Source organism: Spodoptera frugiperda, chromosome 29, assembly GCF_023101765.2.
Source record: "Spodoptera frugiperda isolate SF20-4 chromosome 29, AGI-APGP_CSIRO_Sfru_2.0, whole genome shotgun sequence".
Taxonomy (NCBI): Eukaryota; Metazoa; Arthropoda; class Insecta; order Lepidoptera; family Noctuidae; genus Spodoptera; species Spodoptera frugiperda.
Window position 1 is genome coordinate 5019879 of NC_064240.1, and position 22345 is coordinate 5042223.

At 37.7% G+C, this 22345-nt stretch overlaps 1 protein-coding gene across 2 annotated transcripts; it reads left to right on the plus strand.

Annotated features, from left to right (window-relative positions):
• Positions 1-981: 981 nt before the first annotated feature.
• Positions 982-14414, plus strand: LOC118268428 (ommochrome-binding protein). Of its 2 annotated transcripts, none has more exons than XM_035582914.2 (2): positions 982-1096; positions 13421-14414. In XM_035582914.2, the coding sequence occupies exon 2, from the start codon at positions 13421-13423 to the stop codon at positions 14276-14278; it is 858 nt and encodes a 285-aa protein (XP_035438807.1). In that variant the 5' UTR covers positions 982-1096; the 3' UTR covers positions 14279-14414. The 2 variants fall into 2 exon arrangements, with proteins under 2 accessions (XP_035438807.1, XP_035438806.1); XM_035582913.2 differs by lacking the exon at positions 982-1096 and adding an exon at positions 10486-10632.
• The last annotated feature ends 7931 nt before the right edge of the window (positions 14415-22345 follow it).

Here is a 22345-nt window from a genome sequence, read left to right on the forward strand (position 1 = left end):
TTGCAATCAAACATACATTATTAGGAAAGCTTACCGATTCATCTGTCTTTTGGTCCAAGAAACCTTATCTTATTCTTGCCTTTGCATTGAAATACGGGTGAATTTAATAAGATACACCGACTTCCTCGTATTGCAAGAGAATTCAGTGATCACGCCTTCCTAAGCTAACCGAGTTTCACAGGTGCGATGTGGTATTCAGTTCTGTTGATTTAATTTCTATCTCATCGCTTCTTCGTCCCATGGGAATTTGTGACGATAAAATTTGTCGTAATGCCGCACGTAAGGGAATTCATAGCCATACATCATTTTCTATGAAATATTTATGATAATTTTACGATATACCTATATTGAAGTTTGGAATTACTGTAATATTACCTATAGTGTTAAATAGACCAGTTTTGAAAATTTACGTAGAATTAAGAAGAAAATTAAATTGCCGCAGTGTTTCTAAAAATGTTAGGTATAGAATGCGAATTTCAAAACTTGTGCGTATGTGCGAATTTTAATATTTCTTATATCTCCAGTAGGTACTAATATAATTAAAATGAAACAATACATTTCATGGAATCGAATAAAAACTCACAATTATTTCTATCCCGAAATTTATAATCCGCATATTATGATGAAAGGAATTATCACATACTGCCAATTCGGTAATCACACACGAACATTAAAATTTGGTTATGGCTCGTTTAATTGGAGGCGTTAATAGAATAGACAAAGAGAAATGTTTGGCACGAATTACGTCTGTTCAAAACCATGTTTGATATTCCCACATTCCTGCGATTCTGGCGCCTGATAAATTTAAACAAGCAAATATTATTTTAACGAAAAATTGTATTGCTCGTATTTTTTGGGAGGGAAAATAACCTATTGTAAATTGTTTTGTTATGAGTAAGGTCTTCATTGTCGATCGTGTATTGTTTATGTTTAAACTTTGAACGAACCGTTGTAACATTGATTCATAATGATGTGTGTCCGGTGTACGGGTCGGTAATAAATTGTGACTCTTTGTAATTATTAAAATGTTATTTGGTTGACTTCTAACCGGAACAGTGGTCATTTTGCAACGCCGCCAATTGTCTTTGTTTTCAAGGTAAATATTTAATTATTTCAATACTCTCTTAAAAATAGACTAGATTATCTGTATCTACCTATTATTTTACAAGTCGGTCTCCGTAGTATATAATACCTACAAATCTTTATGTTCCCAAAATGCTCCATCTGCGGTTCATTCGATCTCGTTATATTTTAATGAGACTTTTTGCGTTCCACGATAATTAAGATACCTAAGTTGGAAATAATTGAATAATTGTGTTGCCATTAGACGATTTGGGGAGCCACGCTTTCGTTCATTAGTGTCATCCGCTAATTATTGAAGAGTATTCAGCGCACGTAATAATTATTCGAGCCCACACTGAATGCGAGAGTAATGAATAGGTTCTTAAAGTTAGAAGGAGAAAGTTCGCGGGACAGGCGACCGGCTCGTCACGATTTTTTATTATAATACTTACCTACCTACCTATTTTTTCTTGAGACGACCTAATTTCAAATTCATAAAGCCATCATGAGCTTGAATTATCGCTTCGGAGGAACAATGGTGAGCGTGATTATCGTTTTGTGTGCTACCCCGAATTATTTCCTGTTATTCCAAAGTAGTCCTTATAATCGCTAGTTTTTTTTAAATAGATTTTTAAACCGCTTTAAAGTGGCTCTAGTAGTTATTTTTCCATACAAATTTCGGGGTGGATTTCTTTCACTTTTTAACGTTGTACAGCCAAAATTAAACAATTGTATTCTTTTGTCTAATCATTGACTAGGTTTGTTTTAGATTTGTTAAATAATAAAGCACTTAAAACGTATAATTCTTGGTAACTTTAGCGCTACTTTGGGTGCGAATAAATAACAAAACAACTGTAAAATCTTTAAACCAAGAACCGTACCGACAAAGTTTAATTACTCATTCATTATAGATTTAAGTACAAGTGTTATTAACTTCATTAGTAGTTGATTGTAGTAGTAGTTTTTTCGTAAAGTGGGTGTACATTGTATACGCATGTATTGCATTACGTGCCACAATGTGCACCTCTTTTTTTTTGAGGGGGGAAAATCATCCAATTTCTTCTCTAGCCTTGGGCGAGGCGAGAGGATGTGTCAGACTCTTACTGACTAAAACCCACCCCGTTCCTTCTCCTGCTTTTTGAGCCTCTTAATGTGCACCTCTGCCTTCCCCTTCTGAGATAAAAGGCGTGACGTTGCAATTTACCTTATTCGGATACCTTAGTGGTTACTGCACTTGTTTCCTCGCTCGTTTGGACCACTCATGAATAGTTGGTCCAATTATATAAGTTTTGTTATAGACTTTAATTGTACACAACCAATCACTCATTTTAAAAATCGACCGCAATAAAACCGAGGGCATTTACTATTATTTTGGTAAATGATATTTATTTTGCAAATAGGTTACAATGTAACTCTTTTACACGTCAATCTCTTAAAAACTAGATGAGGCCGGCATTTCCTATCGGACTACTCTGAGAAGAAATGCCGAAACAAACCCAGAGGTCATAGTCTCTTTTGGTGATATATAAGCTTTGCTGCGTCTATACGTATATTATGTTGGTGCTACAATGCGATCTAGAATTCCAGACCGTTACATTGATTCCCCAGGGCGTCGTAAGAACTGACTGTGAACTAATAATACAGTGGTATTACCAATTTACTCGAATTGCAATGATCTTAGGGTTGTTCGTGTAATATTTTTATTAGATTTATAAGTGCTTATTGTGTTGTTATATTTTGTTAGCACCCAGAGGTCTAGAAGTCTAGATAAAGGTGTACCTATACACTTTTTGTCATTTAAGATAATAACTAGCTTGATTGAAGTGGACTGTAATGAGGGACCGCCATACCAAAGGCCTACCCATCTTCCAAGGGAATAACGACATACAGTAAGGTCTCTTGCCATCGTCGCGTACCAAGCCATTAGGCTCTAGGGGAGCTGGCACGCCGACCGAGACAAGAGGCCGACGAATAATGTCATTACTGCTAGCATGTCGAGCAAAAGGGCCCGTAGTATGGTTATTTATTTTTTAGTTTATATACCTTCAGTACTATATCAGTTCAATAATTTTGTTATATTTACTAATAGATATTATGCAATCTTTAAATTCTAAAAACAATTCGTATTGTTGCGACTGCCTCGTTGGTCGAGTGGTTGCAAGTGCGTCTGCCGGATAAGGGGTCTCAATTCCAACGACTGAGAAGAACAATGAAATCATAACCTCAAATCAAAGTCCGTTATTTTTGTATGACTGCGGTACATTACCCCACCGCTCAACGATCGACGTTATGATATCGGGACGTCGAGAAGTAGACAGACCCTATACTATTGAGGTGATTGTCTGATGCATTTGACACTTAATTTACGCCAGTTTGGAAAAACCTAGACATCTAATTCTAGCTCATTTAGGGTCCGTTTACACAGACCGGTTCGGAGAACATCGATGCGCATTTGTCTTTTCGCACAGACCGGAACGCATAAACTTGGAGTGGATGCACTTAGAGCCAATAGGCTGCGGGAGCAAGAAAAAGCACGCGATCGGAGCTGGTGAGCTCCGTTTATTATTTCACACCGCCGTCGCCGTCGTCAAGCATTTTTAATGACAAAAACAGTGCACATTTTTTTTCAAAGTCAAAGCATTTATTTCAATTAATCCTAAATTAGGCACTTTTGAAACGTCAAATTGAATTGTCCGTCAGTCTGTCTGTCAGTGAAGCTAGGCGCTCGATCCAAAGTGTAGCTTCGAATGGAGAAGAACGAGCAAGAAACTCCATATTCATTTAAAAATAAACCTTAGTACAAATACGAAATCTCTGTTTCAACGTGATAAAAATTTGCTCTCCTCTCCGAACCAGTCTATGTGAACGAACCCTTAAAAACCTGAACAAGTGAAACTGGAACTGTAGTAGATGTTGAATAATTAAACCGTCATGTAATCAGTCATCAACCCTGGCCTACAGTCTTGGTTAACACCTGAATAATACCACCTGACCTTTGCTGCCCTTAGGGAAATCTGCAGCATCTTACCGTATGATGTTCTCCGTGTATCATGCTGAATTTACATTATTAGTATGCTGTCGTCAAATCATTCGTAGCAGAACCTTTCAATGTATTATTGAGTAAATAACTCTTTATCCTTTCTCCTGATTCTTGTAACATAAGATGCACAACATAGTACGACTATGCCTATGTGACTTTTGAAATCAACTAATGTACCGTAATCAAGTGGAACAGTTAACTAACACAAATTGTTCCATACCATTTTTTGGATGTTTACTAGGATGTTTTCCTGTGTCGTGGGTGCGTTTACAAACATACAAGTTCACATACACATCACACCCACACACATCATTGAATTGTACAAAGAAAGAAATATTTATCTAACATTATTCTAAAGGAAATGAAATAAAAGACACGCAGGAAAACACGTAAAGTTTAAATATTCCACACATTATTCTGAGATCGAAGTAAAAATAGCACGTCATGTTTGCACAATCGAAAACCGATTCACAGAAAATAAAAGAGAAGTTTACTTTAAGATTTTCCAGTCTGAATCTATGTTTAAATTCCAGATAGTTGACTATTTCTGGGTAAGTCTACACAGTAGGGGTGTCCCCGATTTACTGGAAACATCGATTGTCATCTCGCTCCAGTTTGTCCATTGTGTAAACATATTTCTGACGCGCGAAGGCCCCGATATCACGTATGGATTCGTTCTATTTCGCTGTCTGTCTCTATTTCTAGCTGACAATTTTTATAATGAAAGCTGATTTCATAGTGTATATTTGATTGAATTGATACCACTTCTTTATCGATAGAGACCTAAAATAACATTCCACTTACCTAAGTTAGAAATGGAGAGCCACCTTGATATTGGAAGAACATTTTAGTATGCCTGGCCTTGAAATAAGCTTTAGACTTTTTATAGCTATAGGCCTTGTAACATTAAAATTAACATAATCCTACCAGTCCTGCAAATATTATACCTAGAAATGTGAAAGTTTGTTAGGAATGCTTGATACTCTTTCACGAATAACCGTCGATTAGGGTGAAAATTAGTATAGAGATAGATTATTGCCTGGAGTAATATCTGGTATTTATTTTACCCAGGGAACGCGGGCGAAGCCGCTGGCAGAAGATTGTTAAATGTAATACCTAAATTGTAAGATAAACTTACCAAAATAATATTTTCAAAAAAAAAAACTTGCGGACAACGATTTTATTACGAAGAAACGAAAAAAATAAAACGTAATTTCTCGTAACTTATTATCAGCTTCAAGTTGTCAGTGACGCACACAGAGACAGCTAACGTGATATCATGAATTCTAAGAAGCCGAGTGGACATTAATTTTATTTCCAGATATTACTTTAGCAAACTAAAATTGAATGTAATACTTAATCTCAGTTAGTGGATTTATTATGTCCTTCAATTAATTTACGAGTGGGTATAATGACACCGAAATTTCATTGGAAATACTTTCGGTTCGGACGTTAGAAAGCTTTAGGTACCTACGAATAGGTATACTTCATGCTACATAATAAATATTATTTAGAATAATGATTTTTTTTACCAGACCTAGACAAAAAATTATAAAGCGCTATTTTACACCTTGTCGGAATGGATCCTTTAACATGCCGGTGCGACAGATGCGGTGACTGTCTAGACGCAGCGACTGTCCAGACGCAGCGACTGTTCAGACGCAGCGACTGTCCAGACGCAGCGACTGTCCAGACGCAGCGGCTGTCCAGACGCAGCGACTGTCCAAACGCAGCGAATGTTCAGACGGGGTGACTGCTTAGACGCAGCGACTGTCCAGGCGCAGCAACTGCACAGGCGCAGCAACTGTCCAGACGCAGCGACTGTTCAGACGCAGCGACTGTTCAGACGCAGCGACTGTCCAAACGCAGCGAATGTTCAGACGGGGTGACTGCTTAGACGCAGCAACTGTCCAGACGCAGCGACTGCACAGGCGCAGCGACTGTCCAGACGCAGCGACTGTACAGGCGCAGCAACTGTCCAGACGCAGCGACTGTTCAGACGCAGCGACTGTTCAGACGCAGCGACTGTCCAGACGCAGCGACTGTCCAGACGCAGCGACTGTCCAGACGCAGCGACTGTACAGGCGCAGCAACTGTCCAGACGCAGCGACTGTTCAGACGCAGCGACTGTTCAGACGCAGCGACTGTACAGACGCAGCGACTGTACGGACGCAGCGACTGTACAGACGCAGCGACTGTACAGACGCAGCGACTGTACGGACGCAGCGACTGTACAGACGCAGCGACTGTCCAGATGCAGCGACTGTCCAGAGGGAGCGACTGTCCAGACGCGCGACTGGAAAGGAATACGTCGAATTACAAATCACCCTGTATATTACGTTAGTTACCCTGAAGAGGTAGCTACAATATAATGTTTAAAATTAATATACCAGTTGGATATTAAAATAAAATTTTGTAAACGACCCAATTATGAACAAAGTAAACCTTACTTACATATAGACCAATGATGACAATAAAATAACGACATTTAAATTCATTTGTTCTAAAGCTATGATTTTAATAACAAGTGCAATAATAAAGTAAATTGGACGCGAAGATTCCCTTTTGTCTATGCATTGTTGAATTTGATTGGTCTCTCCCTAATTGCAGCTACACTGTTGAATTTGCATTTCGTCTGCACTGCGCAAATTGTATTCGATTTTAGTCTGCATCGAAGAAAAAAATCCAATGAACTAGTAATCAAAACATTAAAATACAGAAAGTTTCCTGTAATTTTGTATGACATCATGGTTCCAGGCACGATCAGATTTTATTTATATTTAGGAACTAGGTAGTTTTTAGTCAGTAAGAGTCTGACACTGCCTTTCGCCTCGCTCAAGGCGGGAGAAGTGATTTTCCCCTCTTAAAAAAATAGAAAAAAAGGCATGATCTGATAGTATTAGCACCAAGGTTTAGTTTTCGAATTCTAACACTATCATGGTCAAAGAACACTATCATGGTGATCATAACATGTGATCACACAACAAAATAATTTAATTAATAAACTCTTCCTAGCCTAGCCGCTATGGATAAAAAATTAAAAACCTTCGTTTTATGGTACATGAAGACGTTAAATTGTTTGTGCTTCGTCATTCTTAATAGTACCTATTTGAGGTTAAATCTTTATTAATTTTTGGGATTCCCTTGCTTTGCATGCTTTGCAATTAGCTATGGTCTAATAGGTACTATTATAATCTTACTACGAGTATTATCGAGGTATTATTTTTTGTACATCAACATCTAGAGGCCCGATACTGTCCATTATTGGGCTATAGGTCTCCTCTACATAAAGGCTTCTGAAACGTTAAAAAATCAATGAAACTGTTCAACATAACCAATTTCTTTTTTGTAATTATAAACTACAAATCGGGTACGAATCCAAAATAAAATTTAGAGATATTAAAAAAAAAACATAATAGAACAAACCGATGATGCACTTATTTTCTAATTGCAATACAGTCACATGATTTTAACGGGAAATAGGCAGACTTTCGCTTAAATAAAACTCACTGCCGCAATCAGAGACATTTAATGATTAAGTACTTAAACTATTCCTTAGTAACGATTTTGTATTGAAAACAATTTCTAAGGACTGGGTTAATTAATCATTAAATTACTCTGAGTACGGCCGTCAGGCGTATTTGGATTCGTCACTGGAATTACCACATTTCGCTTAAGACGTCTGTTGATTTTATGACGTCCACACGCACACAAAATTCTAAGAAAGTCTTGACCTAACCTAACCTAAAGCAATAAGTCACTGTTTTATGCTTGTCCTTCAGACGTCTCTGTCATAAAATAATATCTCGTATCTCATTCTTAAAAGGGCAGATGTGTATTGTGTGCGGATACTTATATTATAACTCCGTTTTCACCAGTTTAAAAATCGGAGAATTAATTGGATCTTCTTTATCGCGGTTATGATTTTTCAACGGAAAGAAAAATAATTCACTCAGTACAAAGACATACCTACACTTTAATGTAGAATGTGCTCTATGCAACGCTTACCTGGTGTGATTGATTTGGAGCTGCAGACTACCTAGCGGGTTTAGCGGGGGGCTCCGACTTGAAAAGCAGAAGTAGAAACTGGCCTTGCCTAAGGCGGGAGAAGTCATTAGAGTACAAGGAAATCTACGTGTGAGTTTGTTATGAAAGAGCTATCTCTTTCACTGTCTCTGTCGCTTCATCAATGAAAACAATTGATCAATGTTTATTTAACTTCTTAATATTCTCAAATTGATTTTACTGGTACGAAATTTCTCCACTACTGTAATCTTCACATACAACACTACCTCCCATTAAAGCCATGGCATATACTTTTAAAACTCCTTATATATTTATTATTCCCCGTAACTTACTTTTACTTAATGTGACAATGGCAATGTAAGCGATTGAGAGAAAAATACTCCCCAGAGAAATCGAAATAAAATGTTCTTTTCCTTTTCTTTTCTTTCGTAAAGTGTCTTATAGTTAAGTTGTTGCTTAAGTTGGTTTTTACGACCTATTTTAGCGAGACATAAAAAGTTTTGACTAATTCGGCTAATTTCCAATTTTTTATCATCGTTAAGTTCATCTTTGAGTGCAACTGCTGGGCGCTGGATTTGTTTTAGGAGTATCTATTCCTTTTTAAGCAATTTACTCCAGTTCCATATTTAAAAGGTAACTTTTACTTAATCTTTCGTTCCAAAAAAAAAATAATCTTATAGCATGACCATCATTGACGAATGAAAGCTTTAAAAAATATTATATTTAAATACATATTTCGTTACCAACAGTTGCATTTGAGACGAAATATAATAATGACTAACAAACTTAACATAGTATGTTACAAATACCTATCATATCGAAAACTGATTGTATCTTGAACAAGGAATGATTTGTAGACGATATGTTATGTCGACCACAGTAGTGGGAACGATGTAGCCATAACTTGTCAAACGGGTGATGGATGAGACAATACCAGTCCCGGTATTTGTCTGTGAAGAAACGTCTGAGAGATTGGTGTTCAAGAACAATCAATCTTGTTCAACATATTTGATCGGAACATTTTTACACTAAATTACTTGGGAAATCAAAATCAAATGTTGTATTGACATTTCTTGACGTGATCAAAACATTTTATGTTTATCTTTTTGTGCTTTTGATGTCATATTTGTCTCTCTGCGCTCACTCATTTGATTGCGACGCAATTGGAATTGGCTTAGAAAATAATAAATCGAATGATCTTCAATTTTGAAGATTCTGACTACACGGTTTGCGCGGTGGTTGGGTAACCGGCTGCCGCGCAACGTGTAGACGTGTAGGTTCGATTCCCGCATGGAGCAACTCTTTGTGTGATCCACAAATTGTTGTTTTGGGTCTGGGTGTCATGTGTATGTGAACTTGTATATTCGTAAACGCACTCACGACACAGGAGGAAATCCTAGTGTGGGGTCGTCCAACGTTTTTTAAAAAAGGAAAAAAGGAAGGAAAGGATTTTCGGGACTGTTTTTTTGTTAAAAAACATAGAAGGCGATCAAAATAATATTAAACATCTTTCAATAAAGGTAAATTCTCTACAATATACATGATATCTTCAGCAGAATTCAGATTCGAAGCACAGCGGTCGTCACGAGGGTCCCGGTGGACCATGCTGGGTGAAATATGGTGCAATAAATTACTGTATTATCGCGCGCAGTCGATTTTGTGCCCCTAGTTCGAGGTACTTCGTTATGAACGGACAGTGGCCACTGAGTTAGACTGTATGATCTGAAATTGCTTCTTGTGTCTTTTTAGTTTTGTTCGTGTTATTGCAATTTTTACTATTTTTATTTCTTTATTAGATTATGCTTGTTTTACCTCGAAATGAGCTATTTAGCTTTAATGATAGCATAATGATATGAGCTAAATAGCTCATATCGAGGTAAAACAAGCATAATCAGCATAATCAATCGCTAATATTTTCTTGTTTACTGTTAATGTGGTGTAAGGAGGAGTTTCTTGCTCGTTCTTCTCCATAGGAATCTACACTTTGGAACGAGCAAATAGCTTCACTAGAGGACTGACCGACAGACGGACGTTATTATTATTATTATATTTGCTTTGACGTTCAAAAGTGCCTTCCTGGTCTATTTGAAATAAATAATGTTGACTTTTTTTTATTTGATCACCGCCACCATGTTTGCACAAAGCAGATTGTTCATACAATATTTTACCTATCAAATACAAACAGACTTTAAATCCCAGAAAACAGTTTTAAACTGTAAAACGGACAACCTTCATCTTAATTATTGTAATGATAGCTATTAATTTATCTTGAGTTAAATTATATTGAATACCTTTTACGTCGGTATTTATGTCGAACAGGCGAGTCATCCGATAACTTGTTGTAACCTCTATAATAACTGAACAACAATAACAATATACTTAGGTATATGACCGATACATAAATGAAAGCACTAGTATGGTTTCAAACTTACTAGCATCAAGGTGTTTGTAAAATTTACATTTTTTTATTTATTTTGTGCAGGAAAAAAATACTATAAATAATGGTACGTATTTGTTTTTCTGTTGAATTGTTTTTTTTTATATTGTAAATTATATCGGTGTAGACTGTATTCGCTTGCAGATAATAATTTTGATGGCCATTTAAAAATACAAATATACTACTCAAAGATCACTTTTAACATGCTCTTCGTTACATAATTTTTTCTTTGACTAATTTATTTTGAAGGATAAAATGGGGATGAATTTGTGTTCTTGTGTATACTTACACACATGTCATGTTGGTTATTTGTGTGTGTGTGTAAATATGTTTGTTACTCAATCATGTTGAAACGACTGGAGGGTTCGGGATGAAATTTGGAACAGGGGTAAATTGTGGTCTGGAATAACACATAAGCTAATTTGTATACTACAGAAACGCGAGTGAAGGCGTTAGCAGATACTAGTTGTTTATATTGGGTGATAATACTTACCTACTTCATATTAATTCAGGTCGACGAACTGTGTGTACTCTTGAAGTCATGACTGTCTCTATTATCCTTTCAATCAGTGTTACTAATTATCTTATTTGTGTCATAAATAGTTCATTTAAGAGCAAAAACATATCGGTAGTTTGTTTTTATTGTGCTTATAACCTTTTCTTCTTGTACTTAAGTTTTTTTATGGTATAAGCCGGTAAACGAGCAGACGTCCATGGACAACCGAAACACTAGAGGCGTTACAAGTGTGTTACCGGCCTTTTGGGGGTTAGAAATTTAAAGGTTGTTAGGAAATCGTGGATTGGGAAGATTGTATACAAAACTAGCAATCCCGGCGAAGTCCGTTTCGCCACCAAAGAATGTCCCTGAGTTCCTGCTTTTCTCTTGAATTTTTCCTGAATTTTCTTTGCTATAAACCTCATGGAGCCCGAGACCTTTCCAACGAATGCAAACCTGTGGAAATCGGTTCATGCGTTCTGGAGTTATAGCGTCAGGCAGGAAAACCCGACTTATTTTTATATTATAGAAAATAACCTTACTCACACAACGAAACACTACGCAAGCGTTGTTTTACGTCGGTTTTCTGCGAGGCCGTGGTATCACTCCGGTTGAGCCGACCTATTCGTGCCGAAGCATGGCTCTCCTACACTTATGATTTCTTAGCACCCTTATTTGTTACCGTTTCAATAACAACTTTAAGGAAAATATGATTAGGTATTGCTGTCAAGAAATTATTACTTTTTTAAAGTTAATAAATAATTAACAATAAATACCTATGTAGATCTCTTACTGCCGTATTCAGAGTCATTAATAATATTATGTCCCAGTCCTTAGCAATTGTTTTCGGAACAAAATCTTTAGTAACTGCCACATTCTAAAACATTTAATTTTAATGATTAGGTACTAAACTATTCCTTATTCCCCATTAAATGTAGAGACATTTGCTACTACAACTACCGTACTTATTACCAAAATCAGAGTCATTTAATGGTTACTAAACCCAGTCCTTAGAATCATTTTCTATACAAAATCGTTACTAAGGAATAGTTTAAGTAATCATTAAATGCCTCTGAGTGTCAGTTTTAGAGGAGTAAGTTAGTTAATTTTGTTAACGTAAACTTAAGGAAAAAGTATGAGAGTTACTTAAAACCGGTCGATGAAACAGACGATATGTTATTCCCCGCATTAAAAAACCCTCGATGATTTAATTTGCACACTTATATGCAATCTACATAATTATGACTATCTAGTCATACTAGCTTCTACCCGCGGCTTCGCTCACGTTCCCATAGGATAAAAAAAGTCTATTTGTTATTCCAGATCACAATCTATCCCTGTTCCAAATTTAATCCTGATCCTTTCACCCATTTTGACGTAACGAGTAACAAACATACATATAAACTCACAAACTTTCACATTTATAAATAGTGAGACTAGTTGTCGCCTGCAGTTTTACTCGCGTGGAAATGATTACTTTTTGTCAATAACCGAAAAACAAAATTAGGTTTATTTTGCATTCTAACTTAAAAAAAAAATCATAAAGGACTCACTTAATAATTTAATACGAAAAGTTATAAAAAACGAGAACAAAACATTGATTAATTTTATTAAACTTCCGATTTTAAAGTATATAATAATATGTAAGCAACGTACATTGATAACAATGATAAAGTCTTATTGTTATGACACCACAATCAATGTATAAGCCTTGGTAATCTAAATATCAAAATTGTTATGTAAATTCGTTGTGATAATCATAATATACGAAATTTCAATGACTGTTTTATAAATTCGATAATCGTAATTCTAAAAGGTAGTAGTGTATTATCTTAATCTCAGTGCGAGTCGTCGTATGTCTATAAAAATACTATTAATAATTAGTCTGTTGCCAATATTGTCTTCCTTCGACTGTGGTCATCATTATTTACTGTATACGTGTATCCTGTAATAGGGATGATGACAGGGTATGAAAATTAAAAATCTATTTAGTTCGTCAGTTGTCTTTATTTTTTACCTGAGTATTGTTATCTATATTTTTTTATCTATTTTTTTTTTTAATAAAAAGGAATCTAAGTTTAGAAGTGGGCGCAATTACGTCATTTCTACGTATGAAATTTAATGTACCTAGAAGTGACATGACGCGATATTTCAAATCGATATGTATATCCTCGAAATTATATGTAAATAAAAAAATACGGGTCTAATGTTTTAAATTAATATACCAGACGGACATTAAAAGAAAAATGAGTCATCTACCCTATTAGTAAGTTAGACCCAGTTTTGTGACGTTTATACACCGAAACCCACGAATTCACATATTAGACAAATAATAACATGCATTTTTCCTTCTTTACAGATGATCCTGTTATGTATGGCGATATTATTCACCTTTACTGAAGCAGGTGTAATAGATAAAGTAATAAACTGCATTGTTATTGGCAATGTCAATTACGAAAGAGAAATTTTGTTAAACAATGTCGAAAGTCCATATCAGTTGGTAATCGACCATGACACCAACACTCTCTTCTTTAGCTACACCGCACGAAGTGATGAAGTGTTCAAATCAGCTTTCATCAATTTAAAAACGAATGAATTCAGCGTCATCCCCGGCATCCATGGAGGTTTTGCGAATGCTGTCAATTATCATGCTCACGTTGTTTATCTAGGCGGACAAGATGGTATCTACCAATTCGATTATAATGCGAAAAATGCTACTAAACTAAAAATTACGCAAGATAACATCTGGCAAATGTTTTACAAGAACGGACTATATTTTACGACTTATCCTGAAGAGAAAGCGTATGTGTATAAAGGTGATGAATTAGAAGAAGTGGCAGAAGTAAAAGATCACAGAGTAATGGTCATTGGAGTTGATAATGATGGCAACCTCGTGTACACAAATTCTTCTGGAATTTTCTTTACTGATAAAGAAACAAAACAAACTACTGCTCTTAGCTTTCACGTGGCTAACGCTATTACAAACGATTTGGTTGGTAATTTGTATATTTCAACCGCAAATGGAATTTATTCCGTAAATGCTACAAGTAAAAGTCTTCATGAGCTAGTTAAAATAGATAATATCTATGGAGTTGCTATGGAAAACAATGAAAACATTATATACTCGTCTGAAAATAGTATAATTAGACTGAAACCTTCGAATAAAATGTGTATCGACGAAAAACTTTATGGTAAAAATGTAGTCGACATGAAATAGATTGCATGCATGGGAGTAGATATAATATTTCTTTATTGTTCCATATTAAAATACATTATTGTTATATTCGTATTTTAACTAAGCATATGAATGTAGAAATTCTGGTTATTAAAATACACTGTTACACTAATTGTTACGACTTTTTTAATTTACATTTTCTGATAAATTCAATTTGATGTTATTCTTATCGAGTTGTTTTTTGTATTTTGTTTAAGTTAATTTATGAATTTTTAGGTCTTCTCTTGGCCTAAAATGTGACTTTTGCTTATAGTATAGATGTTCATACTACAACAGCAGTCGACAAATTAATTACTCTTACTTACTTTGGACCTCTGTCAACTAACTTAAGGGTTCGCATGATCTGCATTAAATTGAATTTGTTTAGGCCCTTATTCTGTGGTTAACTTTTGACTTTTTTGTCCAGTAGCTTACTACCATGGGATTATAATTATCAGAGTACCCTGCTCGCCAAATTCCCATTTACCGTAGGGTCGATGAACTTAGTGACTATTATTTTATTGTAACTTTCGTGAGACATACTAAATTAATTATTATGTTATCGGCTTACTCACGTACTGTTTTGACGAGGAACTCGACTAGTTTCGCAGCGCGACAATCGCCGCGTCGTGTGTCGCGGAATGCTGCTCATGAATATGAGCCTCTAGCATGGCTTGAAACTAGTCGAGTTCCTCGTCAAAACAGTACGTGAGTAAGCCGATAACATAATAATTAACTTAGTGACTGTTGTGTGTGAGTTTTGGATTCAATTAAACTTTCGATGATTTTTTACAAAGATTGTGCCGTCACGTTTGATCAATTAGATGTCAATGACCTATCGTTGTTCAGTGTGCTGAGCTAATGGTAAGGTCATTAGTCAGAAGTTTTATATATTCAATATCTTCAACAATGGTGTTACTAAATTGATGTCATAAGGCTTAGGGCCAAAACAATTAATAGTAATTGTTTTCATCACGTTTAAACATTTAAAAATATAAAAAACAGTAGCCCACCAGTAACGGGAGGATTCCAAGCTACCTGTTCAAGGAAGCTCAAGAAAGAGGAATTACCGGACGATATGCGCCGTGTCCAGAAGTACTGCTTTCTGCATCAGGCCCTTTATCAAACCATCTACCTACTCAGGTATTGGTTGAGGCTTTTGGCTATGAGGCCATTGGCAGATACGGCTATCGGCACATGTCGACAATCTCATGAATTAAATCAATGATTGTTTTAATATCTGCGCGTTTAAGTAATTATACTAGATAATTAAACCACTATATTTTTGTAATAAATCTTTGTTTTTCTGGAATATTTTTTATTTTACAAGCCTCTAGTGTCTTAATAAACGTGGCTCCGATAGTAAGCAGCTGTAGGGACGCCGGTAAGATATTGCGCCATATTTCAACTACCACGCCACATGCTATTCATAGCTTTAGGTTTATAGAGATGTGTTTTATTTTGATAAATTTACACTACTTATATATTTTTTATGGAATCGAATTATGGTAAAACGAGTAAGTTTTATTAATATTAGAAATGAACTGAAATTCACTAGCTTCCCATCGCATCATCCAACGAGTTTGAAAATCAGATTATTTTATCAAGAGGTCTGTAGTGCTGCTGCCCAGATGACGTTTAATCCGTTGGCTGTTCTTTTTACTTTGAAGATATATTGTGACGGTAATATAAGTATATCATATTTTGATTGTTTATGAAATCCAGTTATTTTCGAAAACAATAAAAGTTTTAATGAAGCAAATTCCTCTCCTCTTACACTCATACACAATACATATCTATGGCCATCTCTTCGGGGATTTAAACAGTATGGTATACTTAACTCGGGGTGCGGTTTGCCTACCGGGTTACCGGGGCTTCGGCTCAAAAAGCAGGAGTAGGAACAGGGTGGTTTTTAGTCAGTAGGAGTCTGACACTCCCTCTCACCTCGCTCAAGCCGAGAGAAGTATTGGATGATTTTCGCCGCACAAAAAAAAAGTAGCAGCGCGACAATCGCCGCGTCGTGTCGCGGAATGCTGCTCATGAATATGAGCCTCTAGCATGGCTTGAAACTAGTCGAGTTCCTCGTCAAAACATTATTTGTGAGTAAGCCGATATCATAATAATAAAAAAAATGGTATGCTTATATCTGCAACAAAAAAAGTAAAGAATAAGTTTTAAATATATGCATTTATTATCTCTGTTTTAATGATATATCGAGGTTGAAAATATGAACATGTCGACGAAACGATGTCACGAAATACATGCGTGAATTCGATGCTGTGTGATTTTAACGAAAGACTTCATTACTTACACGAACTTTCTGAATGGAATACATTATGAAACGAAGGCACGTTTGCTTTGTAATTCATTTGGCGGTTCGTTAGCCATTTCGAAACTGAAAAAGGACAAAATATTCCCAAAACGAATAGAGTTGTTTAAATAATTGAAGATATGTATAAAGGAATGATGTTTTAATGTGCTTCATTAAACTTTGATGGTAAATGGGGCGTACAAATACATATTAGTGTCTTGGTATTAAGATTATTTTTACAAATAAAAGATTGGTATTAGTAGTTTCTTTTTGTTTTTTTTTTTGAGGGGGAATATCATCCAATTACTTCTCCCACCTTGGGTGAGGCGAGAGGGAGTATCAGACTCTTACTGACTATAAACCACCCCGCTTCTTCTCCTGCTACGTTCTTCGTTAGCTAGTGGATTAAGATGAAAGGAGCTTATCATCATCATCATCAGCCGAGAGACGTCCACTGCTGAACAAAGGCCTCCCCCTTAGTCCTCCACGTGGAATGACAAGCCGCCACCTGCATCCACTGGCTCCCCGAAGAAAGGAGCTTATGGCTTGCCGAAATTTTTTTGCAGAATTTGTTACAATCCCTCATGCAGCCTTATCAAAATTACATACGAAAACTTTTTCCTTCCGTGTGACATATTGCTATGTTCCTAACATCTATGGCAGGTAGGTAACTACCTAAGCTAACTACATATTTACGTACCAAAATACTAAAAGATACCACTCCTTTCACGAAAGTATCAAAGCAAAAATATTTAATAATGAGCATTAAAATTAATGTGTTAACTAGACTCCTAACTACTAAAGTTATAATAAGTTTAATTAATCAAAACAGCTGACACCTTTATAAACTTACTGAATTACTTGACGTGCTTAAATCCCTAAAACTAATTAGTTTTCGCGTGATACCAACTTTTAACTTAATTTGAACAAAAATAAATAATTATAAACTTTCAAAATAACAACAAGTGTTCGTGATGTATTATTTAAAATTTAATAAAATTAAAATCAAAATCGAATCAAAAATTATTTATTTTCGTACATAAGGTACAAGTAGTTCATCATCATCATCTCTCACTACATATTATAAAGCAAATCCCCCTATTTTTTAAAGCAAATTCCCCTATTTTTTCTGTACGTATGCAAGTACTAATTTCAGAAGGTAGTGAATGGATCTTGTTTCCGTCAAATACGGTTTGAAATGCCGTTTGATATAAGTTGAAGTAGTGGATGGCAAAAATGTAGCCCTTAAAAAGATTTACAACAATGTCCAGGAAGGTATAAGTATGTGTACGATATTTTGACGAGTTTGGAGGAACTAATTGAGAATGTTTATTCTGCTAAAGTGATGGGAAGAACGAGTGATATTGTTACCAACAAATGAACAGGTCAGCTAAATAAATGAATTGATTTTGACAAAAATTTAACGCGACATGAAAAGTTTATTATTTTCTTGATACTGTTCTGGATAGAGGGGAGTTGGTTCATTATGCTTCTGAATTTTGAATTCATTAAGTCTGCCAGAAACTCCACGAATAGCAATGATTCCGATCGATCTACCTTTCCAGTTTAAAAGGCTCTAATAGGGTAGATGACTAATTTTTATTTTAATGTCCGTCTTGTAGATTGTAAAATATTAGATACGTATTTTTTTACGGAAATAATTGCTTTCGAAGATATATTGACTTCAAATATCGCGCGATGTCACTTCTAGGTACGTTTTACACGTATAAATGACTTATTTACTCCTAAACTTTGACTCGTTTTATCTAAGCTGTAATGTTATCTTATATGACAAAATAAAAAAATACGTGTCTAACAGATTTTTAATTTGTTTAACCATAGAACTGTTCAGGTTTAGATCTCTTTTTCTTTGTTACTCTGCAATCTGTTTCTTGTGAATATTCAAAATTTGGTCAAGAGTTTTATTGGTCTTGTAGGGTCAACCACTCCATTGCCGTAGGCCCTTTATATTTCACCCCTAACAGGTCTCTCGGGGCTTTTTGTTTTAGCCTTTTGAATGATGTTTTATTATTCATTAGGTGCTACCTACATTCTGGCGACCAGAATGTTTGTACGATTGCTAAGTCTTTTTCTGCAGGCTGCAGACTGTTTTATTTCTTGTTGCACTGTTTTGATTTTCATGTCATTGAGTAATTGATGATTTGTTATGAACCAAGGAGCATTATTAATTACCTTGAGGTTAGAGTTTGAAGCTACGCCCAGAGTTGAATTCCGTAAGTCCGTTAGTTCATCCATAGCACGCATCTTATACCATCACATAAAAAACATATCTTAATTGCATCCATTAGCTAGTGCCACCAGTGCTAAGCTATAAGGGAAGCCAAACGAGTTTCAAGCAACGTAGTATAGAACATCGCTGGTAATAAAACTGCCAAATTCAAGAAGTACATAGATAAACTAGAGATTAAAATAACAAAAGAAACTAAGTCATCAATTCCTAAGGAAATCGTTTACCCCACTGATGTTTGTAAGTCGTAATTGAATTCGACAAAGAAGATAGAGAAAAAAAAAGTAAAGTCGGTACGTGATGTGAAAACGCGAGTGGGCCTATCAACACTTGTTTTGTAAGTCAATGAGAGCAACGATACTATATGCCTTCCATATCAGATTTAAAAGAATAAATTCCTTTTTGCAATAACACGTAATTGTTTATGTTTATTTATGAGCTCTGTCGGCTGTACGATCTCATTATTTTGTACTATTTATGGCCTTTATATATTTCTTTTGTTTTAACGCAAGATAGTTATCATAATGGACAAAAGCTCTATTAGTTTCGAGTCACAGAGGGACGTCGACAGGACAAGCGCACACTGCTCATGATGAAGAGTCCCTCTGTGACTCGAAACTAGTAGAGCTTTTCTTCTAGTTAATGTACGTGACTAAGGGTGCATTTTCATTAGTCGTTAGCGTCCGCATCCTAGATACGAGAGATTTGGGGTGCGGTGCCAGAAGACCTCCCCGTGGTGCACCCTGGGTGCAAGTGACAGTCTCCTTAACGGGGTGGTAGGGTTGGGGTGATTGTTACTTGTAGCTAACTTCTGGCGGGATGAGGGAGTACCAGGTAGGGTTCTGGGATTGGTGTAGGGGTTCTATATCCCTGGACGACGGACGAAAATGCTTTAGGTGGTCGTTTTTTCCACCAGTGTCTCTGATTGCAGCAGAGAACGTGGCGGATGAACATAGACGGTATTTATTGTGCACTCACCCCGCCAATGAATAGCATCGGGGCACTAGATGTCTTAGATTGCAGCCGTCGAGATCGTAATCCGGGACGAGATCATGGTCATGTTTCATGACTCGGAACGGGACGAGGGTCTTGGCTTGATCGCCCGGACCGCGAGGAAGATAACCTCTATAAAAAATTCCTCCAATACTAAGTTCTGGTGCGCGGCGAGGGTATGCATGGCTGAGGAGTAGAGTCAGTCACGAGCGCACCCCCAGCTAGGGAACCGGTGGACCCTCTAGTTGGGTACTAAATGTACACTTACCTAGGGACAGGGGCACTCCCTAGGCGGACCTTTTATATCCCCCATTCTCGTGGGACATGTATGGATAATATTAATAAAAATACATTAAAAGATGATATGGAGGTGGAAAAATTGCATTTGAGCACAGATAGTTCGTGTCCAGGCACGAAAAGAATGATTACGCGGTCGCATTTTAAGCGACCGGCTACACCAATGGGAGGAGTAGGAAGTGACAGTGGCGAGTCTGACTGCTCGCAAATGTCTTCGATCTCCCAGATGGCAACAGAATCAGCAATGACGCGGGCACGTAAACGTACTCGGACGACGGTTAGCTCTGCAAAAGTTACTGTAGATAACTTGCCTGAATCTGATAAAGATGCCGTAGAGAGGCTGACCAAAGAGAATGCGGATCTGCGATCTCAGGTTGCGAACCTTAAAGAGGCTGTAGCTGAACTGAAAAACCAGTTGAACCAGCTGTCTCAGCAGGGAAGAAAAGAAAAGTCGCAGCCCTCAACCCTTCCAGGATTAGTTAGTCTAACACCTGATGTTGAGGCTCAACTTCGACGCTCCATCGCTATAGAAGTTGGCGCTATGATGGACGCGAAGCTGGCTGGCTTAGAGGGTAGATTGCTGCCCGAGAAGTCGCTCCGTCCGGCTCTCGCCTCAGATGCCAGAAACCTTGTGGCTACTTCAGCACCCCATGCGAAGGTAAACGCCAAAAAGAAAAAAACAAGGGTAAAAAGAAGAACGCAACTGCAGGAAGTGCGGTGGTACCGCCACCTGCACCTGAAGTCAGCGTGGTTGCTCAGGATGGTCCATCTAGGAAAGTGATTTCGCAGGAGACAAACACTTGGTCATTGGTGGTGGGACGAAAGGCCAAAAAGGCGAATAACTCACCAGTCGCTTTATCCGCTTCGGCTGCACAGGTCCGATTGCCGAAAAAAGCGTCTGTTAAACTGCCAAAAGTTCCCGTTTCGGCAGCGGTCACTGTTCGTGTGAGGGAGGGAGCGACGGTAAGTCTCGGGGAAGTACTATCTGTCGCTAAAAGACAAATCAGTCTTTCCGAAATTGGCATCACGACAGATTTACTTCGTCAGAAACGTGCTGTTGACGGCGGAATCGTTCTTATGATTTTAGGCGAGGGTTCTTCCGCAAAGGCCGATATCCTCGCCAGCCGTATGCGAGAGGTCCTGGCTGATTTTGATGTGCAAATCGGACGTCCAACCAAAATGGCAGAGGCGAGGGTAATGGACCTAGATGATGCCGTAACCCCAGAAGAGGTGGCTGCCGCTATAGCTAGGGCGGGTGGATGTTCTTCGAATGACATCAAACTTGGTGAAATTCGACGCCCGCCTTCTTCCCTGGGCCATGTATGGGTCCGCGGCCCACTGACGGCGATGAAAAAGCTGATGTCTGACAAACGTATGCCATTAGGCTGGTCATCAGTTAGAGTAGAGGTGCTGGAACCACGTCGTATGATGTGTTACCGCTGCTTCGAGCCAGGGCACGTTCGAAACAAGTGCACAAGTACGACGGACCGGAGCAACCAGTGCTACGCTTGCGGTGGGGCCCACAAGGCTAGGGAGTGTACATCACCGAATGTGACGTGTCCTCTTTGCTCGGACCAGGGTCGTCCAGCCAATCATCGCCTGGGGAGTAAAAAATGTAACCCGCAAAAGAAACGAGTTGCCAACCAGTCAGGCAAATCACAAAGGACGTCGGCTGTACCAATGGGTGGAAGCCCAACAGAGGCTATGGACACGTCACATTCCCAGCCCTAAAAGTCCTTCAGTGCAATCTGAACCACTGTCGCAGTGCGCAAAATTTATTTTTGCAAACCGTAGCGGAGTGGTCAGTTGCATTGGCGGTGGTAGCGGAGCCCTATGGTCTCCAGGATCATCCTCGCTGGTTTCGTGATACCATGGACTCCGTCGCCATTTACTGGGCTGGTGGAAGTGGTGGACCTCATTGCTCCTTGTTGGACAGGGGGCAGGGATTTGTTGCAGTGGAGTGGGGATCAATAGCTGTAGTGGGCTGCTACGTGTCTCCAAACATTCCTCTTTCTGATTTTGAGAGATATTTGGATGGGCTTACTAATTGCATTCGGTCTAAATGCTCACCCCATCCCGTTTTAGTCCTGGGTGATTTTAATGCCCATTCTAGAGCGTGGGGCAACTCTCGGGATAGGCCCAGGGGACACGTAGTACAGGACTGGGCAGCTTCACTCGATCTCCGACTTTTGAATCGGGGCTCTATTGCTACTTGCGTTCG